Here is a 20161-nt window from a genome sequence, read left to right on the forward strand (position 1 = left end):
TTCGCTACTTTCGGTTTGCACATCTTTGGCCAAATTGGCCAGAGAAGGTGGAATTTACATAACTTAACATATCCTTTAGGGCTTTTCCATGCTTATCTTCATTTCAATGTGATTTCTGTTTTCTGTTTATTTCTTTGCCATATTTTCTTGCTTTACGATGCTACAGTGAATATGTGAAATTTAAACTTTGTAATGGCAACTAAAAAATATCGAATATCCATTAGAGCTTCTTGCTTTGCGATAATAAATAATTGCACATAAGCGCATAATGTCCGAAAAATGGTAAAAGTTGTTCAGAAAAAAAGCATAAGCCCGTGAAACTATAGATTTTATATTATATAATAATTCTGCATAGTCAGTTATTAATTAATTAAGGGCAGTTAGCCTTCTACTCCTGCAAATCTATGTTCGGTAAAAAATGGGGACTCAATTGGCTTGACCTGTGTGCTGTGAATGTACAACGCAGTGGTTTTGCTAATTTTGCCTGGTTTGGTGGGAAGCTCTTCAGAAGGACTATAATATTACTAAACTGGAGAGTGTGCAAAGGACTGCATGTATTGGCATCACCGGAGCCTGTAAATTTTGCCCCAGTGCTGCCCTGAATGTCCTTTTGCACTTACTTCCCATCGACTTGTACGTTATCTCCATCGGAGCTCAAAGTGCAATCAGGTTAAAGTATGTTGGCCTCTCGAAGCGACCTCTCAATGGACATGGTAGCTTTTTCGGGCAGTTAACATCGTATTTCCCCGAACTTCGAGCAGATATCTCTATCCGCAAACTGGAGTTTGAGCGTCGTGGTAGGGCAATCTTTCCAAATAGGCAAGATTGGATCGAGGGGAAAATCTGCATCGAAGCTTGCACTGACGATTCCAATATGGAATCGGGTGTCGGAGCAGGGGTTTTCTCTAAACTCTGTTTCTTTCTGGTTATAATTACGATGTCATCTACATAGACACAAATTTGTGTAGATTTGCAAAAAACTGTGCCTCCGGCGTCTATATTAGCTATAACAGCGTGTAGTACCAGGTTGAAAAGCAGTGATGAAAGCGCTTCTCCCTGGTTTACATTTGAGATCACTTCAAAATGGTTGATGGCGTTCTCTTGGATTCTCACTTTTGCTCAAGTGTTTGTTAAAGTTATGCCAATCAGGCGAACTACTTTACAAGGTGTGCCTAACATCTTTTAATGATGTTCAATATGATTTAAACTAAGTTTGTCCAACGCTTGTTTGAAGTCTCTAAAACGACAGCAAAGCATAATTTTGTATTCGTGACATTTTTCAAATATCCGGTCAATGGTTGATCGCTTCGCCTTGAAGTCGCATTGATAGTCGCCGATAATTTTTCAGCATATTCATTTAGCTTAGTGTAGAGATTATTGCAAAATACTTTGTAGCAAGTAATCAGCAGGCTCTATAGTTTTCGCACTTAGTTTTATCAAATTTTTTATGTATTGGATATGGATATGATTGACACTTGGTGCTGTACGAATGGGCTATTGGCAAATCCCACCACGATTGGCGTTGTCCTCTTCACCAGAAGGAGGAAGCTTGTTCGACTCTGCCTAAGCGAAAAGGAGTCACAATCCAGCTATCCAAAGAAATTAAATATCTTGGAGTAATCTTCGATTGTAAACTCCTATGGAGATCACACGTTGAAACAAAGACATCCAAAGCACCTGCCAGTGCAAGAGTGTTTTTGGGAGCACGTGGAGTCTTTCTCCTAGCAAGGTCCTACACGGCTATCATAAGACCTATTACCACCTAGGCATCAGTGGTCTGGATGAGTAGACTCTCTCTCGTGGGAGTCAGGACGACTAGTCTACAACGCACTGCGGCCATCTGTCGCGTTGGAGCTTTTCCGACTACTTCAGGCCCGGCTTTAGATGCTTTGATTAGTCTACCACCATTTGATGCTTTCATCCAAGGAGAGGCCTTGAAGGGCATCTGTTGGCTGAAGCACAACGGGAATTGGTACGACCCTGTCTGGCGTTGGACAACAGAGTAGGCATGGAGTTCGATCCAACGATCCTCGCCATGCCCCTTGACTCGATGTCATCCAGAGTCGTGCTTGACAAGAGTTACTGTGTGGTGCTGCCAGCGGCTCAACTGTGGTCAAACTCAGAAAATTAGCCTGGCAGACACTGTTTTTCGCATTTTCACGGATGGCTCCAGGACCGAGCGCGGCTCCGGCTCTGGGGTCTACGTGGAATCCAGCGGGGCAAAACTGCAATTTGCTCTTGGAATGCGTGTTTCAAGCGGAGGTGGCTGCCGTCCAAGAAGCGATGAACTTGGTTGTGGAAAACAGATGGAGATGCAGATCTGTATGTGTCTGCAGCGACAGCCAAGCTGGGCTCATGGCCTTAAACAGCCTCCAATCACTTCAAAGATAGTCGAATCCTGTAAATCCAGCCTGAACAATGTCAGTAGACATAATATCCTGATGTTAACATGGGTCCCGGGGCACGTGGGTATCGCGGGTACGAGATCGCTGACTCTTTAGCCAGAAAGGGGTTCTGCGGCCAACTTCCTTTTCTGCCACTCTCTTCTGCAGCCATCAAAGCCACGGTTAGCAAACTGCTTATTCTGACCCACAAGCGAGCTTCGCAGGCTGAGAGGGGCTGCAGATGGACAAAACTGATGTTACCTGTCATGCCCGACCAACTGTCGTCGTTCCTCCTGTCACTAAGCAAAGGAGAATGTAGGTAGCTGGTTGGGCCGATGACGGGTCACTTGCTATGCATAAAGCACATGGAAAAGGTGGGCATCTCACACAGCACACTCTGCCCAGCATGTGGAGAGGAGGACGAGACGGCGGACCACTTTCCGTGCATCTGTCCGGCTTTCGCTAGAATCAGGTCTTTGGCACTGATGTGTTAAGAAGCCATCTCCTTGGCTCCTTGGCACCACAAGATCTACTCTGATTTCTTCGGAGGTCGGGCAGATTTGAAATGAAAAAGGGAACCCGAGTGCAGTACAATAGACTTAATTATATCTGAGTGCTGTACTTGCTGGTCTGTCCCGACAAAAAAAATATATTGGTACAAGAATATTTTCTTCCCATCTGTAGGCAGTTTTTCTTGTAACCATATTTGCTACGTAGGTTAAAAATGGCAGGCATGGGCTTAGCGAAATAAAAAATAAGCGAACAACGCAACTTGCCTGAACAGATATGAAGTAAGTTATTTAGTTTGAATGAGACATTAAACTGAAATTAAATATTATTATAAAATATGTGTATTTGAGTGCATCCACATAAAAAGTACAATATTTTTGGTTGAATTTACTTTCACCCCATAAACAAAATTTCTCTCTCCATCACCCACTCAGCGTGCGTTTTTGTCACTTTGTTTCGATGGCTAGCACTTAACCCAATTTTCATACTTTTTTACTATTTCTCTCCACCCTCTTCGAGCGTTTCATCATTGACTCTCGAAGCTAATCGTTGGTACTTCTATTAATTGCACTTTTGCTGTACATTTTAACTCGAGTGCCTGCTGCGAGCAACACAATGTTTTTCTATAGCAATAAACTTATTTTCTCTTTTTTTTCTCTTTTTTATTAGCTCATTACATAAGCGAGAATTTTTTTTTGCTTGATGCGATGCTTTTAATTAATTATTCTTTCATTCTGTTCAATTACTTGACAGATGCTTCACCTGGCTGCAAGGCGCCTGACATTCGCTTCACCGTCATACGACCGGAAACCACCACTGAGCAGCCGTATGCAAAATTTGAGACAACTCAGATATATTTGCCCGAGGACTTTACCACGTCCGATGCAGAGTTTGTTGAAAGGATTAACATAGATCTGACCGCCCGTCAGCCTGGCGTCAACGACAATAAGATGAGCGCTATCGTTAATCCCTACCAAGTCGATCTGGATGACCAGCACGGCCTGGCAGGGGTGCACGGTGCTGACGACACACTCGCCGCCATCGACGACGAGGAGGACGAGGCGGCCGACAGCGAAGATGGTACACGCAAACGCAACCAGAACCGCAAACTGAATAAGAAACGTCGTTCCGGCACAGGACGTCGTCGCCGTATTGAAAACGATAATGGACAAACACGCGGCCGTGGCAGCCGTTATAAGCGCCAGGTGATCCATCACGATCCGGACGCATCATCGGACACCGACAAGTGGGGCGGCAGTAAGTTAGCCGCCGAAGGGGATGTTTACTATGTACACATTGATGACATACTCGAATCGGGTACACCCAATGCTGAGCTCCGATTAAAACTGCACAAGTTGAAGCGCAAAAATAAAGCCAAAAATTCCACTTGTACCGACAATGGCAGCAAGGAGCAGTGCAAACAGGAATTGGCGAAGAAGAAGAAGAAAAAAGCAAACGTCACAGATGTAACCAAACAGATTGGGGAGGAGAAGCAGGCGCGAAATAAAGAATCGAACGTGAAACAACATCATCGAAGACGCGGCGACAGTCATGAGGACAAGCGTGGCGAGCAGCGTATGCAGAAGGAAAATGCAAATCTCAATCTAAATTCACGATATCGACGCGCAACCATCGGTGAATCGAAGCTAATGGCCGATATGGCTGCGAGGGGTTCAGGCAACTACAATGATTTGGAAGCAAATGTGAATGCGGCGGAGAATAGCGACTTGGAAGCGACACAAATTGGGCGCGGCAATAGCAATAACAAAAACATAACCAATAATTACATTAAAATGAGTGATGAGCAGCTGCCGGGCGATGGCGATGTGCCGGCGGTGTATGGCAATGAGACGGGCGCAGAGGCGCTGCAGCGCGTCAAACGCAAGTCCGGCAAGACAACCGGCGCATTGAGTCGTCCCAAGGGCGGCGGAGATTCCAGCTCGAAGACGACAAGTCGCAAGGATAAGGGTGAGTACAAACATGACGTCGTCTTAAGGAGTTGGGGGTGGAGGCGGTTTGAACAAAGAGAACGTTATGCGTCTTGATATTGTCCATTGTGAGCCGAATGAATGGCGTCTCTAATCTCTTCTTCATTGTCTCATTATTAGCATATTTTCTTATCATGCCATCCATCACTCATTGCACACTTTTTTCTGCTCATTTCTGAAGTGTTTGTGGGTTGTTCATTATGTACAATTGTTTGGCAACCGTCAGATAGTGTGGCAACCGCAAATCACTTGGACACAAAGTTGATCCCTTAATTTTAATGATACCACAAAACAATTGAAAGGAAAGAAAAGAAAAGAAAAGAAAAGAAAAGAAAAGAAGAAAAGAAAGCATAGAGAATCGTAAAGGCAGGGGAGATATTATGTTTACCCATGCAAAGTATATTTGTTTTTCAACTTTTTTCTAGCTCCAGAGTGATTGAGTCGCAAAGGAGCATTTGCTCATTGCTGACGTCAGTTTGTTGCCCTATGGTTTTCCTGCTACTTAAACTTGCATTTCGCACTGCTGCTCATTTGTGTCTTTCTGGTGGATTGAGTGTTAGGGTTAATGATTCATAAGTGCTATAAATATTTCCTTTCTTATGATGACTCTTACAAAGCTTATCACACAGTTTATGAGCTCTGCATACAAAAATGTCGATAAAAGTGACGTTAGATGCTGTCAGTAGTGAATAGTTCCTAGACGACACTTTTCTTATGTCATCTTTGACATTTGACAGTAATTTTACACGATTAGAACAACGCGTTAAAATGATTGAAACTTCTGAGAGTGGTTGGTCTTTAAGAAAAACATATCGGAAAATTCGTGATTTTTTTGGTAGAAGTAATAGTCCGAACGAGTCGTGGGGAATAGAAAAAGAACTGGCAGACCAAAAACTAGACGTTCTCTTAGCAATATTGCTGCTGTAGCGCAAAGTGTTGCTGAACAACTTTCAACTTCTCGACATTTTCAGCTATTAAGCATTCATGAATCGACTGTTTGGCGGATTCTACGTGTAGACGTGCTCTTGGTGGGCATTTCAATAATGTAATTTTTCACACATAATTGTTAAGAGCCGCATTTTAAATAAAAATAGTGAAATCTTAAAGTTCTTTTTGTCAAAATGGCTGTTTCTCAAAAAACAAAAAATCGATTTTTGACTAAAATTTCGGCCTTAATTTGTTTATAAAAAAAAATATTTATCGGTGGAAAAAAATCTTCGATCGATTACTCAAAAATACATTTAAGAAGCTCGTGTTAAAATTTGAGACTGATCGGTTCGAGTAATGTTGATCAGCGACTTTGAAAACACCATTTTTAGAAAAACGCGCTGCCGCTCCAGTCTTGTAACTTCGAAAATATTCACCGAGTCGATGTTAAATTTTCTGTGTGTACTCTTAAATATATGTACATTAAGAAAATAAAATTAAAAAAAAAATCGATTTTTTTTTAACTCTAACTGTATATAAGCCCTTAAAACAATATCTAGGCGCGTCTTTTCAAATACCCTTTACTTTACGACTTCCGCCAAAATACTTCAGATCAATGTTAAGATTTACGTGCCTGATGTATAAGAAAATGTTTTGTTTCTATCGGGGTCTTATAAATACAATCAGATTTTAAAAATATTTGTTCTAAAAAATCAACTCAGATGTTAGAAGAGTTTTAGCTTAACAGGTTAGTATAAAAATGTTTAAAAATTGTATCAACTGAATCAAAATAATAAGATTTGTATAGCATTTTTGGGAGATAGATTTAAGAAAACTTGAATAACCCACCCAAATCTTGCACATCAATCGTTTTTTTTTTAAAGAATCACTGGAATCATTGGAAAGGGAACTAAAGAAAGGTAACTAAAAGAAAGGTAAGGTTCGAGTGATCGTCCTGAGATGAATATGCACACATAGTCCGCGTAGGCTAGGATGTGTCCAATTTCCTGCAGATCATTAAGAGAGACCACAACAAATCACCAAAGTAGGGGAGAGAGTACACCGCCCTGTGGGTACTGTGGGTTTAAGTACTAAATAATACATAGTTTTGTTAGTTTTAAGCATTTTTGCATAATTATTTTGTTACCGTATTCAAAAACGGGATATTAATGTAGTATGCATTTTTGACTATTTTTTGTTTTCTTTTCCTACTTTTTTATGGCAATTAAAATACTTTTGGATTGAAATAAATATGGCGAACACCAATCTAAGGAAAAAATCCTTTTTTTAAATTTTATCTAAGAATAATTCAAATTTAAGACCATCTAATAAAAAACCGCATATTAAAGTTACCCACTGTATGTACAATGTGTGTGTGGATGTGCATATATGATAGTATACGAGTATTCACAAGAAATGCTCGTTTGAAGTAGAAACACTCTTTTAGAGAATTTAGATACATATTGGCTTACTTTTCTGTTTCAAAGAAATAATCAATAGCCCAACATCCGCCAAATCTCGCACAACAATCGTCGACTTTATTATAGTAAATGTTTATGTGTGTGTGTGTGTGTGTACTTTCAGGCATTTACGACGAAGAAGGTGGCTATTCACCTGTACATCCTGACGAAACAGACGAGGATGAGGAGGAGGATGAAGAGGAGGAAGTTGATATACAGCAACAATTCACTGAAGTCTCCGAAATACGTTTCCCTGGCGAAATTGGACCGTTGGGCGATAGAAGATTGTGCAAAATACGCTGTGTCAAGGGGAAATGGGTGGGACCGTTGTGCGCCACCAATGAGGAGGGTAAGTGGTAAAACAAAGGGCCACAAGCCAATTTATAATGAAACAGCAACATCAAACTATCAGTAACGCCATGAACACACAGAGCAAAAACATAAAACAAAAACAAAAAAATAAAAATGGATATAGCAAATACACAAACCATTAAGCAATTTAAACATACATATACATACATATTAATGTGTAGTGGATAAGTAGGCGCATATATACAAATAATAAAACAAATATTTGCACAGCTACAAAAAATGCACTCGAATGCGAAAATGTTGAAAATTAAATGAAAACATACTTACAATAAAAACACCCAAAAACAAAAAGCTTGCATAGATATTAAATTATGAATTGAGAAATGCAGTAAAAAATTATATACGAATAAGCATAAGTAAATAGTTATGCATACTTACATGAGTGCATATACGAATATATATATATACGAAGAAATATGTACATAACTGTAGCACATTGAGCCATTCTAAGCCATACATACATACTTACATTCTAAAGAAACATACAAGCATACAAGCATACGCGTATTTGCCAATGGATGGAGGCATGAGACGCAAATTAAATAAATACGTTTTCTGAGAACACACCACATGCACACATTTTGTTTCATTTACTGCGACATGATACTCATACATACAAATAATAATAATAATATTTGCGAGTTCTAGATTTTATTCAGCGCTATCACAGAATCCATCGTAGAACAACTATGAATGCAAACAAAGATGATAGCATAAGTAATAGGCCCGTCACAATGGGTCCGTCCCGCCCGTTGCGGCAACCAATATCACTGGCAGCAAAATGCATGTGTCAGAAGAAAAGAACCGTTTTTTTTCTTGAAACTTCATGATATATTTCGTTCTGCTTTTTGCCACTCAAGGGCTACGACGCCAGTTCTAACTCAGGTTAGTGTCGTTCAAAACTTTCCCGTTAACGCAACCAAAGAAAAATGAGTGAAAAGTACACGAAGCGTTTTGAGGCGGTATTTTTATGCACGCATTCGAAAGGGTCGAAATTATCTTACACCGCGGCTGCAAAAGTACAAGGTGGGCCATATAGCGTTTGCTTTTTGAACCTATTTTTTTGAGAATGGTAACACAAATGACATGTCAAATGGGTTCATAATTTACTTAAAGGTTTGACATTTACGAAATGGAACGCTATACGCTTGAACAAAATTGGGAAATATTGAAAACATATTTCCAAAGTGGTGCGTCTTCTTCTTCTTTTCTGATTTTCACATCGGTGGCTAGACAATAAGCAAAATTGTCAGATTTGGGGCTCAGAAAATCCACACGTTACTGTAGAGAAACAAATGCATCCACAACGAGTCACTGTTTGGAGCGGTTTTTGGTCTGGCCGCATCATCTGGCCATTTGGAGCCACGGTTACAGTAAATGGCGAGCGTTACCGAGACATGCTCAACGAGTTTTTGTTTCCAAAAATTGAAGAGGATGACATGGACGACCTTTGGTTTCAACAGGAAGGTGCAATTTGTCACACTGCCAAAGTTACACTCGAACTTTTGGCTACCGTTTTTGAAAACCGAATAACCAGCCGAAATTCTGATATCAATTGGCCGCCTCGGAGCTGTGATTTAAGCCCGTTGGACTATTTTTTGTGGAGAGCCGTTAAGGAAAAATGCTATGCGAACCATCCAGAGACGATTGATGCTTTAAAATACGAAATCGAAGTTGCCATTCATGAAATTGGAGCCCAAACAATCGAAAATGTGCTTAAAAATTGGGTTGATCGAATGGCCTACTGTAAAGCCAGTCGTGGCTGTCATTTATACGATATTATTTTTATTCATAAATGACAATGACCAATCTTCAAAATAAAAAAAAAGTTTAAAAAAATATTGATTAGTTTTTTCTTTATAGCCGATTCAAAAAGCAAATTTTACATGGCCTAAAGACACAAAAAAGTTTGTTGTGATGTGGAATCAGCGGTATAAAGTGTGCAAAAATGTCAATGACTTTTCCGAGCGCGGCTTGAAGCGAGTGACGACAAAAGAGCAGAATAAAGGGATCTTACAACTTTTTATGCGGGACTCTTCTTTGTAACTACGCCACGCACGCAAAATTATTGCTTAACAGTGAATAGATATGAGTATCAACTTTATCGAACGTCGACTGAAGGAGGCGAACATATCCTACCGTCCCACATCATCAAAACCACTGCTCTCAGAAAAACACATTGAGAAACAACCAAACAAGAAAATGGCGTCCCAGTATTGGACTGGCCTTCCCAATCCCCTGACGCCAACCCCATTGAAAATGTGTGGGGAACTATGAAAACACATCTTGCCGGAAGGCCAGTCCATTATTTAAAGCAACTCGTGCGTCAAGTTCGCAAAGTCTAGTCCTGTTTGTCGACGAGCTACGCAGAAAAGCTGGTTCAAAGCCTGAAGAAGATGCCAGGCTATACTCGTCAACGATGACGACTACGCGACTTATTGAGTAATAGCGTAGTTTTGTACATAATTTCAATTTTTTTGTACTTCATGAATAATCGCAGTTCCTTTTTTCTGACACAGACTGTATATCGATGGTGTTTTTTATTATACTTAGTCCTGCCAAAAGTTCTGTTACAAGTTAAATCCATTTTTTTAATAAAGTTAGTTTTATTTAATAATGTGAATATTAAAAAAAATTTAAATTTTCAAAAATTACATTTCGAAATGGTCATCATTTGCTTTTATACAAGTCTTCAAACGATTAGGCCACTCAGCTTTTGCAGCACGCACGGTTTCCATGGATATTTACGACGCTGCTCGAAGCAAAGATTTTTTGAGACTCGCCAAATTTCGGTAAAGTCTTCGACAGGCCATGTTCTTCGATTTTGATCACAAGGTGTAGTCCAATGAATTCGGATCTGGACTCCAGAAGGCCAATCTTCTGCGGCTATGAACCCAAGAATATTATCTTTTAACCACTGCTGGGTGGTTTTTATGCGCTGGCGCGGAATCTTTTTGGAAGATCTAAAGCTGCTCAACTGCTTCACCACGCCAAGTAAGACAGCCCCTGGTACACTTTTGCTCCGGTCTTAACTCGCCACCAAACCATTACGAAGGCTGGATGGTAGCCACGCTGCACCCTTGGAATAATTTTTATTAGAGTAGAATGGGGTAAGATAGGTCTTTTTTTTTTGGAGAGCTCTTGCTACGGTGTTTTTGCATTGATTTTGAAAAATAAGCAAGATTTTGAAAGGTTATTTATCTGCTAACATTTTGGTTATACTGACTTATGTTTGGCTAAATATTTTGGAAGCTGCATTCAATAAGACAAAGGTACTTTTTTCGATATTTTCAAAATCGGGGGGCACGATAGGTCACTATATGTGAGGGGAAAAGAACAATGTGCATGGCTTGGAAATTAACGTTTTAACTTTTATTGCTTGCTCAGCGCGTAATGACTCTACCATCACTGCATCTGTGAGAAGTGCAGCTTTACGTCGCTTCCGGCCTCGATTTGATGGTTTGCGCAGTGGAGCTTTAGGAAACGGCCGTATGTCCTCAATTGGAATTATTAGGTCGAGATTCGATCGATCTGGCTCTTGATCGGAATTCGATAAAACAGGCTCTTCATGAGCATTCGATGGACCAGTCTCTTGATGAGCAATCGATGGACCAGCCTCTTGATCTGGTTCGTCCTCGTACGGACGATCAGTTACGAATGCTGGCGTGAAATCATCTTCCGAAAAAATGTCGCGATTAAGTGGCCAAATGCCAGTTGATCTGAATCCAGCGATGATATTCATGCTGGAAGCACCTTTCAACAAGGGTTCACCTACCAGTTCAGCTATTCGGTCGATGGTAATAGGAATGCCAGAATGATTTAACATACACGCCTTGCAGGAATGGTCAACATAAGTTTTGAGCGGCCCAAATACTCCTCTATCGAGAGGCTGCAAACGATGGCTGGTGTGCGGAGGTAGAGTTAATACTTCAATATTATTATTCTTACAAAAGTCTAATCCAGCAATTGTCATGTGAGATTCGTGGTTATCCATGATGAGCAAAGTTTTTTCAGTACTGGATCGAATCGCATAATTTTTGAAGTGCTTCGAACACTAGCGCCATCTCGGACTGCCGCGATTGCGTTTTTTACGTCCTCTTCACTTCGTTTCGGCGTTTTTCGCACATAATTACGCACCTTTTTGCTGCAAAAACAATTAAAATTTATTTTATTCAATTAAAAGTAGTGACCTATAATGCCCCCAGACGGCTGACCTATAGTGGGCACTATATGTTATGTTAGCACATGTTTTATGTTAGTGTCGATATTTTTTTTAAAAACAAAAATATCAAAAAACTAACACATTATTCGTGTTTAGCATTATTTTCTTCGTAAAATAAAACTCACCTGACAAATATTTACATACATTAAATGCACTGCACCGTAGAATAAAAAAAATGCTATGTCGGAGAAAAGCTCACAAAAAAATAAACGACGCCATAACTAGGATAACTAATCAATGGTGACGGCCGAAATGACAGTCGCGAACGTTGTTCCCCACCACGTATTCAATTCACATAAGACGAGTGACCTCTGCAAAAACAGTGCGACGAAAACCCCACCTACCTATTGTGCCCCCATACCTATCTTACCCCATTCTACTCTACATCTTTAAAAGTTTTAGCATAGATTTTGCCGTTTTGCTTATTAAAAACTGCTTCAACATTGGACATTTTCTCAACTATGAAAATATTTTCATGGCCGTTAACCGCGTGCCACCGAAGAAGCTGCTTATATCTGTCGAGTCTAATTTTTTTCGAGCACCTTGACGAAAGATGGCCAGTTGAGCGACGGAAGGCTTTCATGTGGAGATCATCTCTAATAAGTCTTGGCATGGATCTGGTCAATACATTAATTTCCCTGGACATAATTTTCTGCTTTCTGCTAGTTTTTTCTCATACGGCTTCTACTCGTATGGCTGCTCTGGTTCGAATCACGCGAGAACGACCACTTCTTTTTCTCTCCGTCACTTCAGACGTTTGGGAAAAACGATTGATCGTGCGGTTAAAAAAAACATTCTCGAAAGGCTAGGGTTCTCTCCTCGCACCTTCTCGCGCTCGCTACCGAGGGCAGTAGAATAGAACATGCTTCGCATCTTTGAGCTCTTCAAGGCAGTTGCAGCAATATGGTGAAGCTGCCAGCTCAGTAAAACAATCAGTCGGTCAGCAAGTGTGTTAGGTAGAAATCAACCTCTCCAAATCTACTTTGTAACAACCATGCTATGACGTTTGGGATGAGCTCGTATGTCCAGCGAGTAGTGGAGAGTATGGGACTCACTCTTCGTTGCCTTTAATTAAGCGTTGATCATAGTTCCTCTCCGAAAAGGAAAGTCACTTGACTTCCTCGAAAGTGAAGAAATGCCTCGATATGGCTGAAAGTTGGTGTGTGTTCTTCCAAGACATGCTCCTAACTAAGCATAACCAGTCATCTCTGACTTTGCACCAACTTTTCATACGACAGCTCGTATCTTTTTACACAATTCGTAACATTTTTTATGCTATGGATTCTATTTCTATTTTGCATTATGTGGATTCTGTGGTAGGACTGATTATCTCAACTTGAATATGTATTTTGTGTAACTGTAATTTATCTAGAAATTTATTAATATTTTATTTATTTTTCCTAATTTTGTGTTGCATTGCCGTAGATGATAATGGAAATGTGAAATTTCAGCCCCTATACAAGAGTTGCCATGTAAATCGAATTCCACCGCATTTACTATTGAGCTATCGTAATATTTCAGTGGTAAGTTCAAAGGAAATTTCCCAAATATTAAAAGACACACACAAATGGAAGTGCATTATGCAAATATGTTTCATCTCTCGGAATGTTAAACTTTTCTATAACACTTTTTTTTACATCTCTTTCACTCAGGCACTCTCACATTCCATTCAAATTAAGCACTTTCACAAATTTTCAATCTTGCAACGGTATATGCATACCTAAGGTGATGAGCGAGGTGTAAAGTCTCATTTCGTACACATACACACACAAACTTCTGTACACATGAATGTATCGAAAATATCATTAAATGAATGACGTTCACAAGAATTTATATATTGATTTGTATAGACAGTTGTAGACAGGTGGATATACTCTACTACTACATATAATACATAAATACTTACCACTTGAAGTGAGGAACGCCAGCATCTATAATAAGAAATGTTTTTTTTTATTCACAACTTTAACTTAAGCTCAGTTACTTTGAATGCTTCGCCAATAGTTTTGAAAGCTCTCAATCTTTTTTACTTATTTTTGCACTCATCTTAATGCTCTTCTTACGCTCACAATCTCTTTCTCTCTCGCTCTCTCTCACTCTCTGCCTCGTCTGTCTTGTTCTACTTATCTATTTTTTATCATATCTAATATCTAAATTCACGATTCGCCACTATTTCACCCACTCTTCTTCGTATACTTCGTTATTTTTGTGTATTGAGCGCGCACCAAAATTTCTTTTTCGTCTTATTTCATTTTCTTTCTTACAGACCCCGATACCGTCCATAAGAGGGTCACGTCGCAATCGAACTTCCAAATCGACTTTTATTTCCAATACACAAATTGTGAGTTTTAAATTTTGAAAAAAACCCATCCATTCAATCGGTATAAATCGCCTATTCCACACTCTTTAACGTTCGCACTCGCCCATGACACTCACTGAGTATACTTGTATGAGTATGTATGTATGCATGTATATGGATGCATCAGAGTCGTGTATGCTCATGTGAGCGTTGTGCGCTAGTTGTAGACGAGCGGCTTTGGGTTTGGAAATGGCCAAGGCCGACACAATTAAGTGAGCACTTTAGTAGTGAACAGACAAAAAGTAGTCGATCCCTTGCCGTTGGAGGGTTCACAGTAGATGATGCTTGCTTTTGGTAGTGAAAAAATATTTTTCTTAAGTAGTTTTGCATTTCGACGAATATCTTGAATAGCCGAGTACTGACTTTATTGCCATTCACAAAGCATTACACTTACATAACACAAATTTTTTCAAGGTCAAAGTCTATGTGCTTGGTTATATTGTACATAAAGTGGGATCGCTAAGATTGTTTAAGACCCTATTCACAATCGTTCACAAGCATACAATTATTCACTGTAAATTCTTCACTGTTATTCATACTTAACAAGCACATTTTTAACTTAAATCAGTAGTTGGCACAGTTTGCCTCTCAGCGGGCTTTTCTTTCCATCACTCTCTCTCTCTCTCTCTCTCTCTCTCACACACATACACATGTTATTGTAGTGAGAAGCAAAGAGTATAAAATCTTTATCACCTATCCAGTGAACTCTCAAGATCACTGGGAGCCTTCGATTCACCACTTCTTTGCACGCAGTATTTGTGCTCAGCTCACTTGACGAATCATTTGCATGTGAAGGCAACAACAAAGTTATCGAGCAATATTCGCTGCCAGCAGGTATGGTTATGTTTTATAAAGCTGGGAGCCTTTTGTTGCTTCAACATTGCGAATTCTCTTTTGGCGTTGCCCGTCGTATTCATACACGGCAGTTCCTTTGCTTGCAATTGTTTAGTTTATAATGCACAGTCAACAACAACATCGACAAGAACGAGAACACACTGAGTGTTGACAGGGCACGAGTATCACAAGCAATGAGTTGAAGCAAAAAATGCTTAGTGCCAATTTACACGCAGAGACATCTGGAAGGCAGTCTCTGGAAAATCCCTTCGGATGTTTCATTCGCAGTCACACGGACAAAATTGTTTTCGGCAACATTCGTTGCTTTTAACGTTTATTTCTTTAGGATCTTCTAGTTTGGCAATTGGCAGTTCATGGCAATGTTAAGCGGAAAATGTTCGCTTACAGTGTGTTAAATATTTCACTGATGAAGGCAAAGTGAATTGGTTAAATAATAAATACGTTGTTTTTTTCTTTATTTACATATACATATAAGTATGTAATTTTTTTTTACTTCATTAAAAAAATTTAATTAAAAATAATTCACCTATAAAAACTTAAATTAAAATTAACTTAAGTTTCTAAAAATGGAAATAGAAAATGCAGAATTCAACATATACATGTCCCATAAGTTTTTTAAATCATACCTACTGTACTAGCAAAAATAACCCTGTGAGTCCATGAAATAAGTGAGTATTTTCCAAGCTGCGTTCTGAGGTTTGTAATCATTGCTTTCTTCCATCGGATTGTAAACCAACACAGAACTCAGAATTTCCTCCCACAAAAGAAGAAAATGAATGACGCAACTATCAAAAATTGTTTTGCCGTCAACTTTAAGTTTGACAGTACGAACAAGAAGCACACAGCGTGTCACCAGTACGGAATACAAAATCCTCTCTCTTTTCCCCGTCCGTCCTTCCTCCACGAACAAATGTTTCCCTGTGTAAAGCGGCACTAACGAGTTGAAGCAACCGTTCCCACGACAGTCAGTTCTACGCAACCGAACTACTCGGATTTATATCCGGTCAAGGACTGTCACTTCAGTAACATTCCCAGTATATGAATGAGGATTGTTTATACTGCTACAATAACAACAACAACAAGTTGAAGCAACAAATGCTTCCTTATGTGAATGCGGTCTGACTAATCCTTATTAAGTGAATCCAGACAAATGTAATTTTTGGTAGATACTTTCCAGTGCTACCAACTCGTATGTTTTTTATACCTGTTGCTTCACCTATTCGCCACTTGCTAACAGTTGGCGAAGCGAAGAAACCTTCTGTTGTTATACGACACTCGCACGTTATAAATTTAAATGTCCTTATTTGCCAACGGCTGATTTATACACAAAAATACCCTGTTCTCGTATGACCACAATTAAACTTTCACAACTTTACAATGAAATTCGCCCAGTAAGTGCCTTCACAAGTAAACACAAAACACAGACACACAACTACCGAAAATGTCTTTCTCTCACACCTACTCAGCCAATCTCTTTCACTCTTCACACTGTCTTGTATGTATGCCATTACGTCTTGCTCTTGGTAATTTGTAATTTTGCTTGTGTCTTTCTGTTCATCTCTCTATCTCTATTTCTCTCTATCTGTCTGCGCCTGATAATATTTTTGCTTTTTAAATGCATAATCAAACGTGAATATTTTATTCTACAAAATATTTTACGTATCACCCTATATAAAAAAAAAAACAATATGAAATTTGTCCATCCGTTCGCAACTCTCAGAATGTCGGCTGGGACTTGCCACATGGACACTCATTGCAGGCACGCTGCAAAGATCTAGGCATGTACAAGCTGCTTGGCGAGTCTCGCGTGCTTTGCTCGAACGGCTTATGGGCACCGCGTATGCCCTCTTGTGTGCCCACCACCTTACTGACCAATTTCTCCGACGATAGCGCGCCCTCCATTCGCATCAAAGTATTTAATGGCTCCGGTGCGTTTGAACCATCAGGCGTTTTGGCAGTACTGCCGCAGAGCTCAATTCTTCTCGATTGCATGTATCCACGCGTGCGTGGTATACCTGAGTGGACATGGACCAGCTGGTACATGCAATATCCAACAGGTAGGTACAATAATTTCTGCTTTTACATGCATAGCATCTCATTTCTCACTATGTTTGTGCTCCAAATAGATTTGTTCTAATCACTTTTCTTATTCCTTCTCCCTGTTTCGTTTTTTTTTTGTAATTTAAGGTTGGTCACACGAGGATAAAAACCTACGTTACCGCTTGACAATCAAGGACATACAAAACAGTGATTCGGGCACGTTTACATGCACTTCACCACGCGGCCTGACCAATAGCATTGCAATCGTTGTGGCCACCTCGACATGTCCGCAGCTACCAGAACCGGTGTCGCCGCTCACGCTACGCTTGGAGGGTAATAAACTCGGACAGCGCGCCATGTACCGCTGCCCTCCAGGTTATCGCATCGATGGTGTTGCGAATGCAACCTGCTTAGCCTCGGGTAATTGGTCATCGCCGCCGCCCACTTGTCAGGCTGTGCAGTGTCCCCGTTTGGCGTTGGACGATCCGCATTTGAGTTTGGTGGAGCTGAATACGTCGGCGTGGGGGCGGGCGATGTTCAAATGCCAGTGGGGCTTCAAGCTGACCGGCCCGCCGAGACTGGACTGTGAGCCGACGGGCGTGTGGAGTGGCCCAGTACCGCGTTGCAAAGGTGAGTAATTGTAAGCATCTGTACTGTGAAGCATCCAATTTTTTAACACATTCAAAAAGGTATGTGAACAAATTCTTTCAAATTAATATATATTTTGCGTTATTTAATTTCGCTTTCGTTTATTCCACCAAAGAAGCGCCAAGTTAAATACCAAATGTGTGATGTGTGCCAAAACCATGAAATTGTAGGAAAGGCGGAGAGAGGGTAGTGCAATTAGAAAATTCTTAAGAATACATAACCGAGGCGAGCGTTTTAAAAGCATTTATTTAGTAGATATCCAAAAATAGTGGAAAACAATACGAACAAAGCTCATAAAGAAATAGGATTTGTTCTATAACCAGCCCCTTAATGAGGTTGTTTTACTCTAAGTCGTGCCCGTTTGATCGCGAAAGGTGCAAGGATTAAAAGAACTGAACATCTGGTCACTCGAAACGGACTTGTGTTTACAATTCTTTGACTTAATATTCATAAAAATAGCAAATATCTTTGCCAAGACAGCAGGAATAAAATTATTTACACAGATGAAATAATCTTCTTGACAAAGTTATCATCTTAAACATCATAAATTCCCAGAGCTCCAATGTGGAATATAAGGCCACATTCTTGCTATAGTCAGTTCGCGAAAAAAGCCTAGGCTCCTAAGCGCCTAAATTCCCTGCAACGATCTTCAGCAGTCAGAAAGTGAAGGCTCCTGGGAGAGATATTCATTAAATCCACATTCCCAAGCAAATGATGACGGTGTAAGGAAGACTCCAAAGTGTTTGCGAAGAAATAGATTTTATAAAAAAATGAAAAATATATAAAAATAAAAATAAATTTCTTTAACCCTCCGTTGGACACCCGGTTCTGGGCAGAAAAATCTTGGACTTGAATTTAACTTATTTCTATTAAAGCTAAAGGCTTGAGCTTCCAGGTATAATAGTTTCTTAAAATATAATTTTCTATCGATTTATGGATAATAACTTTTTTAAAAGGATCCTCGAACAGAGTAAAAAATGCCAAACCCGGGGTCCAACCGAAGTTTTTAAAAAAAGAGTCCGACGGAGGGTTAACTATATTATATTGGTGTAATCTCATTCTATTGGCACTAATTTTTGTTTCTAAAATAGATATGACTTAGTTAGCATTTACCACCAAAAGAAAAAAAGTGCGTGTAGTATAGTACACATAACAGAAGTAAACTTTACGGGCAGACAAAGAAAAAGGGAGAGACCCTAGAGAGAACGTGAGAGAGAGAAAGAATATGTATCTAAATAAATTCACAACATTTGCAGAGAATACAAATAGACAAAATTTACAAAAAACGGAGAAGGGTCGACCGGTGTAGGTAAACGCCGGACACAAACCGTGGCAACAACGCGCTGCTCCGAGCGTTTATTACCCGCACAAACGCAGCGATTCCAGGACCGCAGCAACGGCACAAATTACCGTAAGGCAATGCCAATAAATTCGACGCCGGAATGGATAGCACAAGCACTAGCCAGGAAACGGAAATAAGCGCCAAAAAGTAGGCACCAAAAAAAAAAAAACGCCACAAAAATTGGGACCAAAACACGCCCCAAACAGTAGGCACCAAGGAAATATAACGCCAAAAAGTAGCACCAAAATATATTTCCTATAGGTTTGCACCAACGAACAAGCGCCAAAAAGTAGGTAGTGTTATTTTTCACTAGAAATTAGCAGCCACATGGAAAAACTCAGGAAAATAACCTAAAGTGTATCTAAGATATATATAGGGTATAGCTCTCTCTCTCATTTTCCTCTACGTTATATCTTCTTTCTCTCTCGCGGAACGAAAATGCCCAAAACGTTGCATGGCCTTGAAATTTTACTCTCCATTCTCGCTCGTCCATCGACGCCTAAGAAGTTTCACTTCAAAAACTATTTTTCAACCTCAAATCCGACCATTCGTGTCGTCAATTATTATTATTATGTTTTTTTCACTTCACTTTTTTTAGTTTCACTTCAAAAACTATTTTTCAACCTCAAATCCGACCATTCGTGTCGTCGATTATTATTATTATGTTTTTTTTTTAACACCTCGTGTAGTCTAAACAATTTTTTTAGAATAGTTTCGTAGAGTAACGTCTATGTAGAGGAATATAATAACCGAACATTTGAGATCTTGTTTAACCGTATACCTATACTTATTTAAATAATTCACAACTGCCCGAGATGGTATCCCATATACATGAGTAGAGAGAACGGAAATCAGCGAGTCACTGACAACGACAATTGAATGCGAACACACACACGCGTATAACAACGTAGGATCACTGCACTGATAACTCACCGACACAACCAACAGCGTCAGCGAGAAAGCAAAAACTGTTGCTGCAGCGAGAGAGAGACTGCTGTTGGCGTTGTCAGCATCATGTGAAGTACGGGAATAATTGAATTCTTTATTGACAACT

General features: G+C 39.9%; 1 protein-coding gene across 4 annotated transcripts in view; it reads left to right on the forward strand.

Moving 5' to 3' along the window:
* LOC128868366 (locomotion-related protein Hikaru genki) overlaps window positions 1-20161 on the forward strand; it is a 54909-nt gene that overhangs the window by 26182 nt on the left and 8566 nt on the right. For 2 of the 4 annotated variants that reach the window (XM_054110373.1, XM_054110375.1), the window contains exons 3-8: window positions 3648-4862; window positions 7394-7618; window positions 13289-13386; window positions 14130-14204; window positions 16798-17134; window positions 17265-17747. In XM_054110373.1, the coding sequence (XP_053966348.1) occupies window positions 3648-4862; window positions 7394-7618; window positions 13289-13386; window positions 14130-14204; window positions 16798-17134; window positions 17265-17747 (2433 nt within the window). The remainder of the gene's footprint in view (window positions 1-3647; window positions 4863-7393; window positions 7619-13288; window positions 13387-14129; window positions 14205-16797; window positions 17135-17264; window positions 17748-20161) is intronic. The other 2 variants (XM_054110376.1, XM_054110377.1) reach the window with 1 other exon arrangement.

The sequence above is a fragment of the Anastrepha ludens genome, chromosome 6 (assembly GCF_028408465.1).
Source record: "Anastrepha ludens isolate Willacy chromosome 6, idAnaLude1.1, whole genome shotgun sequence".
In the NCBI taxonomy this organism is placed as follows: Eukaryota; Metazoa; Arthropoda; class Insecta; order Diptera; family Tephritidae; genus Anastrepha; species Anastrepha ludens.